Here is a 9,438-nt window from a genome sequence, read left to right as displayed (position 1 = left end):
CAAATAAATTGGTTAGTCTCTAAGGTGCCACAAGTCCTCCTTTTCTTTTTGCGAATACAGACTAACACGGCTGCTACTCTGAAACCTATCAGAAATGAGGTTTGCTTTCTAATTAGCCCACATCAACTTTACCTGGAAGAGGAGCCAGGCCCCATGGCTCATCAGAAACTGTACAAAACAGCTCTGTTCAGCAATTTGCTCACAGAAACCGAAACATCTGGATGAGATTGCATGAGAGCGGGACTGTCATCAGGTGGCTACTGAGAGCACCCCCTCTCTGCTAACACCTGATGTCTTGGGAAACAAAAGATGGGAAATAAATGGGCATTTAGCACCTAGGTGCTTTTGAAAATCCCGCTAGGTGCTTATCTGCATCTTTAGGTTCCTAACTATCTTTAAAAATCTGGCCCTAAGTCAACAAGTAACTGAGAATGTCGAGGCTAGAAGAACCTATTGCACTGAGCAAAGTATTATTTGTAACAGGAAATCATGCCTGGGTACAGCAAAGATGCCTCTCAGAAAGATTAAGAGCATGTTAAAGCAATCAGCCTAGGTGCTTGTCCACACAGAGACCGATGGTATGTCTACACTATGCAGACTATAGCACCACAGCCTCGTCATGTAATCCAGCCTACAGCGACAGAAGGGGTTTTTCTGCTGGTGTAGGAACACCTCCTCCCCAACCAATGCTAGTGATGTTGATGGAAGACCTCTTCCATCAACTAGTGGCGTCCACGGGGGTGGGGGTATGTTGGCATAGCTATGTCCATCAGGAGTGAGGTTTTTTTCACTGACATAGCTATCCTGATGTAACTTTTACAACCAGGTCTTCATGCATGGCAAGCTGGGGTGTAAATCCACAGGGTACAAGCCTGCTGTGTAGTAACCGGCTTTATGGACCCTGCTACCGTCCATTAAAAGTTCTGCAGTGTGCTTTGAACTACTGCTGTTTGACACATGCAGCAAAAAGAGTGCATGGCAGCTGTGTCCACACACCCAGTTGGTGAGCAGCAGGCTAGTGCCATTGTAGATTTATACCCCAGTTTACCGTGCACTAAGTCGTCATGTGGAGAAGCCCTAGACCATCTTTTGCAGTCACAAGAAACTGACAACTTCTTAGAGAAGAGAAAAAGACTTTTGAATTGTCTAGTTCAGCTCAAGACTTTTGCCACCGCTGAATATTTGGTTAAAGGGTTTACAGTATTTGTGAGCTTCCAGAGAAATTACAAATAGCTTTAAAATTATTCCATGAAACATATATGTGGGATTTAGTGCATTATAATATTGAATATGTGCATAATGGAAAGAGTTTAGCTATGAATATCACCAAGGCAAAGCAATTTTTAATCAAATTGACTTTGATACGTAACTTGTTCAAATTTCTATATTCTAACTCTAGAGAGATTTGGTTGAACTGCCATGGGCAGTCCCATAATCCCATTGACACATAAGCATATTGGTGGATTGATAAGGATCTTTACTTAAGCATCCATAGTTCCACAGTGGTAGTCACATGGTGAGAATAGTGTAGATTTAGGATAAAGTTTGTCCATGTAACAAGACTGATAGGACCTTGAGTTAACTGAGTCTCAGAGATTAAAGCCAAATTGTCAGAAATGTAAACTAATTTTGGGTGCCCTCTTTGAGAAAACTAGTGCCCAGTTTTTCAGAGTACTCTGCATGAATTTATTTATTTGATTGGTTATCTTGTGATACATTGTAACATCCCATGTTGAAGTTCCTTTAAATGCTACCATCTTTATTTTACTTTCCGTAATTTCTTATTTGTTTTTTAAATTTTGTTTTGGCAAACACATTTATAAATTTACATTAGTTCTCCAGTTTGTAGTTCAGGAACAGAATGGACTGTGGGAAACTTGGTGGATAATTAGTTGAATTAAGTTACTTATCCTGTGTGTCCTCTAATGCATTTCTTTCTCCCAGGGGCAATTGGTTATTTGGTGGTGGTGTGGGGATTGTGTGTGTGTGTGCGTGTGTGGGGGATTAAATGTAAGTGGCTGTTTTGCCAAGATTTGTGGAGGGATTGATTGGCATGGTGCATTTGTTTTGGCTATGGCTGAGAGGACGTTCTCCTGGCTGAGGGGTATTAACTGGACTTCTTTTCCTTCTTGATGGTATTTTAGTTTCTTTGTTGCTGGGATATGTTTTGGCACTCTGACGGAGTTTCAAACTGTCAGTTTTCAGGCAGTGGCAGAAGTGACTGGATCAGGGTTTGGTTTTTGGCTAGCTGGGATGGGTGGTTTTCTGGGTGAGGGGCTGGCTGGTTCCTTGCTACCATCCACATCTCACAAGAATGCTAAACATGCCTATCTGTGTCTCTACATGGCTCTGATTCCCCAGCTAGCTGCCTGTCACACTCTCTGTCGGTCTTTACAGAAAATGTCACATCTTCCTCTCCTGTGCTGCCCGATGATCATTCCCACTAGTCAGCTGGCAATGCAGAAGAAGCAGGTAATGCAGTAAAGGGAAACATGAAGGTCTAAGGCCCAACTCCAGTCACCTAGCCACAGCTTCTCAGGGAACTCTGTGGATAACTTTTGGATGGTTTCCCAATTCAAGGGTTGGAAATCCTTGCTCTTGTGGGGAAGCTGGGCGACTGTTTTCTAGGTCTCTCTGAAAATATATTTGCCTTTCCGGTCCAGATTGTTGCTGAAGCAGATGGAGAACCAAAGGAATGAAGTTAAAATCATCCCATAAACCTAAGGAATCAGAGAGGCAAAGAATTAAATATCAGTACTGATTGTTGGATATTACTTCACCTGAGTGCAAAGGTACTGATACACACATATCAATACTGAAAATAATTCACAGGTATCAATGAGCTACTGTATCAGGCTGTTGTATACACAAAGAAGTTACTTTACTGTGAAATACTAAGGTTGAAATTTCAACAGAGAGGGAGAGAACAATATCATGATTGAGGCACTTGACTGGGACTCAGAAGATCTGGATTCAATTACTGCTCTGCCACAGACTTCCTGTGCGACCCTGGGACAAGTCACTATCTGTCTGTGCCTGAATTTTCCATCTGTAAAATGGGGATAATGGTACTTCCTTTCTCCCATCCTCTGTCTGGTCTGCTTAGACTAAGTTACTTCGGGCAGAGACTGTGTAATATACAGCAACTAGCACAATGGGGCTCTCATTTCAGTTCCAATACCGTAACATCAGAAGTGAGAATAAGTCAGGAAATGCAAGGTTCAGATTCCCACAACCAAGTTAAGTCTGCTCCTGTGTGTGAACAGTCTGTACTACAATAGTCTCTCATTGAAAAAAATCTCAGTATGTACTGTTTGGAGTAATACAACATACATCACATACATATGTGCCTCTGCGTATTCAAAGGAATGAAGTTCCTTTGTTCTGTAGTATACTAATTTGTTGCATGGTACATCACGTTGCCCAGAACTGTGTGATCATATAATTGAAGGCTGTATCAGAACCTACATGGGCAACATATCAGAAGCCAGGTTGCTGTGGGAATAATGGTGGCTGTAACAATATGTTCCTTATAAAAGTTTGCCTTAATATGAAAGTGCCTCTTTGAATGTATAGTTTGATTTTGAACATTTATGAACAGCTCATTGGTAGCTGGAAGACAGCAACACCTGCAGTAACTAAGGCAGCCACTGTACACTTCTCTTTGCATCCTGCAATCATAATGGTAAAAATGTTTTAGAAATAGACTAGGCTCCTCCCACCATATTCTTCAAAACCAGTCTTAGTTGATAGCTGCCATTTCACAGCTATGAAATAAAAACCACAACTTTCTTTCAGTAGAGTTGGAGTGAGATTTTCCTATACCCAAACTGTGAAAACACTACCCCAAATATTCCAAGATGTGACACTGTATAATGCATCTGGTATGTCTCATGCATACTTCCATGGGAGGAGCTAATCTACATTGAGAATCAACATAACCACTGTAATATTAGTGCTAGAATTCTATATTCCTATGTAATTCTATGCATCAGGAAATACCCTGCATGGAATTGTTATAAGTTAGATTGCTTAGCAGCTGTTCCCAACATAACGATAAAAGTTTAAAACAGAAATGTTGCACACTAACCTTTATGATTTGCAATTTTATGGTTATGTTTGTATTCTAATTGGCTGAAGTAGAAGGGTTTTCTCAGCCTATCAGAATTCAGCAGGTCAGGCATCATCTGCTCCTGTGCCACGATTTCATGTGCCATCTTCCCGCAATAGTATCAGAATTCTACCCGCTGCTGATCTTCCATCCTCTGACACAGCAATTCAGAGGAGAATAGCTAAGACTAACATCTTGGGCAAATCAGTAAACTTTAAAAAGGGCAAATATTTATTCCATCATTATTAAAAGACAAACTGATATTCAATGCAGGAGTTGGCAGGCAGGTGTGATTCACTTTGTGGACTCTTGCTGCTTTCATACAGCATTCACAGTCCAGGCGACCCCTGGAGTGTATTACAACCATGTATTTAGGTCAGAGTCATCCACTCATGTCTAGCAAGTTAGCTATAATAACTCCGCATTGCACTGTGAGCCTCGGTAGATTTAAGGGTGATCGTGACAAGTCTGAAACCAACTATACGTACAGACCTGGTCAGAAAAATCTTGCTTCAATAACTGAAGTTCAACTCGAGAGTTATTAGAGCAGGTGGAAATTAATATTCTGTACATGGAACAGGTCTGAAGGTCAGTATTCTCTTCTGGCATGTCTTATTACAAGTGCGGGACCTTTGTGTAAAAGTAATTAATGTATGTTGTGTCTGCCAAGTGGTGACTAGACACTAGAACAGGCTTGTTCTATTAGCAGCATTTTCCAACCATTGGCCAGATGCACCATGTCTGCATATCTGTAAGGCAGTGGGTTCCCATCTCACCTGCTCATGCACCAATAACACTCTCCAGCCACAGGATTCCTGCCCCTTCTTCTACAGGACTTCAGTGTTATTCAAAAATAAATAACTGTTCAGCACACCAATCACGTCTTTTCTCCTGACCTGTGGTCTTCTGCAGAGGCCAGTCTACTCCGTACAGGATTACACTTCACAGAATGCCTGGGAGTCAAGACAAGTCTCTGGTTCCTTCTTCCTAGCCTGTTCCCCACAAGATTACACAGGCCATCTGCCAGAGTGTCTCATGAACTGGGTTCTGTCCTCAGCAGCAGCCTTTCTACTCCCTGCAGCTCTCCAGCTCAACTGAGCTACTTGCTGGCTCACCTAATACCAGATGATCTTCAAGTTATCACCTGATACCTGGCCTCGGTGCCTCAGCTGGGAGGCAGCTGACGTCCTGTGTATAACAGGCCGAGCTTCCACAACTTCTTCCTGCAGGAAGCTGCTGTCTTGCATATCTAACAGTAACATCACAGCTGGCTACAACTGCCAATGATTATTTTTTTGTAGGAAACTTGATTTTGGGAGATTTTAATTTTTTAAAAGATACTTCCCATGATGAGTTTTCAATTTATACTTTTTTTAAACAACAAAAAATTTGCCATTAAAAAAAAGACATTTTTGGTAAAAGTATATGGGTTTTCATATAAGTTTTCAAAGAGATCAAACTTTTACCAAAATAATTTTGGTTTTTCCTTTAAAACACTGAAAATTTTTGACCAACATGAACATTTTCTGTGGCAATGTTTCCTTTGGTTGAAAAGATATTTTTGGTCCCAAAGTGTTTGATGACAATATTTTGACCAGCTCTAAACACCACAAAGTAATGTTAGATCATGTGGTGGTTAGACCATGGCACATCCTCAGCCACAGGACAAAATGCTTAGACTCAACACCCTAGACAATGGGATTCAAATTCTGAGGAAGCCTATTTCCAGACCTATTCCCCAAGCTCAACACAGAACCTATGGCTGCCAGGAATTTAGCGAGCTTGTTCCAGCAGAGAACTGGCTGTGATTCCTCAGTCTGACTGGCAGCCCTATTGGATAGCTCCTCCCCTAGTCTCTGTGGTGAATCACATCATCAAGGTTATTTCCTTTGTTACTAAACTCCAGGCTGCTGGCTTATCACCGCCAGATCAAGAAACCTGTCTCCTGCACGCAAGGTTTTCAATGTGACCTGCCCTCTCAAGCCACTGAACTGTCCCTGCCTCAGCTTGTTCAGAAAATTAGGGTACCAAAGGACGGAAGGTAGCTACCATGAAGCAGATTGTGATGATCAGCAGCACAGAGACGAAGTCCATATGTTTTTTTAGGAAGTCTTGGATCTCTTGGAGGCAATCCTGAAATGACAGAGATATTCTGTGAAAGCACAGTGACAACTTGGAGGAGTTCACCTCTTTTATCCCTGCAGAGGCTTCCCCATCTCTCTCTGCTTGACAGGGTTTATCATCATCATCCCTCACAGCAGAAGCAGCTTCCAAGCCCTGTCTCTTACAGACCCTCTATCATAGAGACAGCCTCTGTCTAAACAACAGGAATCAGAGTTAGGTTTGCTCTATCCTGCTTTCCTCCTCCTCAACCAGCAGAGAGCTGCAGCTATAGTGCAAATCCTCCTTCTTGACTTTACCTGTCACTGTATGCGGCATGAATTCTGGCACCAGTGCTCTGCTGCAGATTGTGTTATACTTTGAGACATGGAGCCTTGGCTTGGTAGTGAATGGGGTCTATGTCTCCCTAGTTCTGTTGCCCTACTGTGCTCTCCACAGTCAGTTCCTATAGTACACCTGCCGTTGCAGTGATATTTTTGGAACTGCGCCAGGTAAAATATATTTCAAGATTTCTGGGGAGTGTGTGTGTGTGTGTGAGTGAGTGAGAGAATTTTGGAAAGAGGGGAAGAAAAAAGGAAGATGGAATGGAGGCATGTGAAATGCAAAATAATGTTTGTCGCAGGTCTTCTGACATGCTGTGCTTTAAGTCTGCAATGCGATGCTAGTAAAGGGCTCGATCCTGCAAGATGCTGAGCACTCCGGCTGGAACTAGCAAAAGCACTTAAGCTCAAGCTTAATTTTAAGCATATGAACAGTCCTACTGAAGTCTGTGTGCGAGTGTGAGAGAGAGACAGACAGACAGAGGGACAGACTATTCATATGCTTAAGGTTAAGCACTTGCTTAAATGCTTTGCTGGATCAGGCCAGAGTACTCAGAACCTTGCAGAATTGAACCCAAAGATAAAATGAGCCGCAGCTGCTATGACACAAGATCACTTCCTCCCTTCCCATACATTCTACAGAATGCATCACTGCAGTTTATCTCCCTTTACCATCAGCCGGAGGGAATTCAAAGCATAAATCGCCACGTAAGCACCCTGCTCTTGCACTACCAGGCAGCAGACACATTTCTTCCCCTCACTTCTTTTCCTGTAGCCCTATTATTACCAGTTGCAGTCTGTTTTGAAAGTTACACTTCAGAATTCAGTTTTCAAAAGGCGGACATACCAGAAAGGTTGCTATCCCATAATACCCTGAATCATCATGAAATTGTCCCAGGTCCTGCAAACTGACAAGCAGGATAATTAGAAGTTCTGAATTTATACAGTCTGCGTTAGGACATTGCACTCTGACAGGTTTCAGAGTAACAGCCGTGTTAGTCTGTATTCGCAAAAAGAAAAGGGAGCTTATGCTCAAATAAACTGGTTAGTCTCTAAGGTGCCACAAGTACTCCCTGACATTGCACTAATACATCATGTCTTTGCAGAACCATAGCAACACAATCATTTTGTCTCCTAGGACAAATACACATATTAAGATGGCAACTTTCATTAGTACAACTGGTCAAATAGAGAACAAAATTACACAGTCCAGGCAAATCTATTGGGAAAAATCCAAGTTACAGTCTCGCAGCCGAGATCATCTGGTATTGGTTCTGTTTATTTGCTTTCTCAAAAAAACTGAAGAGCTTACTGAAAAGTGGTTTAGGCCCTTGAATGGAAAAAAACCCAGGTTTCTGGGTTCCTAGAAGCTGGGTATTTCCCAGGGAATTCTTAGTAATTTTCTAATACCCTGGAAAAGGGCAGTATGTATAATTTACACATGAAAATCTGCATGCTCAGCTTGTTGCTATCAGCAAGCAAAGTACCTCCAACTTCATAATTTAACTGCAAATAGAGATGTCTGATTGGACCGATGGGCATCTGACATCACACAGAAGCATGACATCATGTGTCCACTGCAAAGTCAGAGGACAAGAAAAGAAGCATCTGAGAAATGACAAATTGAAGAGATCCGGCATTTTCAAGGCTCTCTAGAGCGGCAAACATCAAACCGGGCAAAGGAACAGCTATAGAATTGTATCTGTGGCTCAGGGAACCACCGATCTACTGCAGTTTCTCCTAGCTGCTGTTTTCAGTCAGAAAGACGCCAGTTTGTATTTCTAATAAAAAAAAATCAATGCCCTTCTTCTAATGGATACATGTGAGGAGGTGTCTCTTGGCAGCCAGTAAGTAGAAGTAGGCGTGATGGCAAGGGACGTGGGCAGTAATCCTTCCTCATTTTATCCCTCAAAAGATCATCATTTCATTCATCCCACCTGGAGTTTCCCTTCAATAGTAGGCAAAAATGCAAGTGAAAATATGGCTCAGAAAGTTCCAAATAGACACAGTCAATGGTGCAATGGAAATGGAGGTCGCTGGTGAGAGCAAGGGGGGAACTGGCTTTGAGCTGGGAGCCTGGAGCGCAGGTGAGACGGAAGAAGGTCTTGCCAGTATCTCCATGGAAAGAGTTTGGGAATAATGATCATACTGCTGCTGCACTGGCCCAAAGGGCTATTGGTTGCTGTTTAGACAAAAGACTCAAGTAAATGGTCTGTTGATGGAGAGGCCAGTCAATCCAGTTATCCAGAGGGAAGGAAACAACATGGGAGCCGCAGCAGTTGTAGGGCTGGATTGGGGTTGAAAATGCTGACCAAGGTAAAGAGTGAGACCCAAATTCACTGCTTCTCTGCACCACATGTAGTCATTTAGGTCTTGTCTAGACTGAGACAAAAGGTGCTTTCCCCCCACACTCGAGTTAGGTCAGTTGAGCTAGTTTAAGTAGTAGCTGAAAAGCTAATGGGTCATCCTTGACATCTGACAGTACAAATGGCTCCTGGATGATTCCCTTACCGCTCTGGCTGTGCCCATAGGTTCTGATGGACATGTCTCCTTTTCAATGCCTCCTGTTTCTCCAAAGGGTGACTGCTTTCCACAGCACAGAAACTGAAACAGAAGAAACAAAAACTACGTCACTGCCTGGGTTCCTCTTCCCTTACCAACCTTCTGTCTGGCAGACTGCTGCAGGATGAGTTGCATCTGGGGGAGATGAACATTTTTCTCTGTCTTCCTTACACTGGGCCAGGATTTCATGATCCCCTGGTTGCAGAGGGCAAGTAGCATTATAAATATATCATTTTAGCAGTTAAGAACATAGGTTAAAACGTCTTAAGGCCTGATCCATTCCCCATTAAACCTGTGGGAGTCTTTACATTGACTACCATCAGC

At 42.6% G+C, this 9,438-nt stretch overlaps 1 protein-coding gene across 2 annotated transcripts in view; it reads right to left on the bottom strand.

Annotated features, from left to right (window-relative positions):
• Positions 1 to 9,438, bottom strand: part of TSPAN32 (tetraspanin 32) — a 73,795-nt gene that overhangs the window by 19,644 nt on the left and 44,713 nt on the right. Inside the window, exons 7-9 of one of the 2 annotated variants that reach the window (XM_084631139.1) lie at positions 9,064 to 9,156; positions 6,161 to 6,244; positions 5 to 2,720 (exon numbers count right to left, since the gene is read on the bottom strand). In XM_084631139.1, coding sequence (XP_084487265.1) covers positions 2,625 to 2,720; positions 6,161 to 6,244; positions 9,064 to 9,156 — 273 coding nt within the window. In that variant the 3' untranslated portion in view covers positions 5 to 2,624. Of the gene's footprint in view, positions 1 to 4; positions 2,721 to 6,160; positions 6,245 to 9,063; positions 9,157 to 9,438 lie in introns of those variants that run through there. The other variant, XM_084631140.1, reaches the window with a different exon arrangement.

This window comes from Lepidochelys olivacea, assembly GCF_965140295.1.
Source record: "Lepidochelys olivacea isolate rLepOli2 genome assembly, chromosome: 6".
Classification (NCBI taxonomy): Eukaryota; Metazoa; Chordata; order Testudines; family Cheloniidae; genus Lepidochelys; species Lepidochelys olivacea.
Note: the sequence above shows the minus strand (reverse complement) of the source record. Positions and strands in the feature narration are given on the sequence as shown.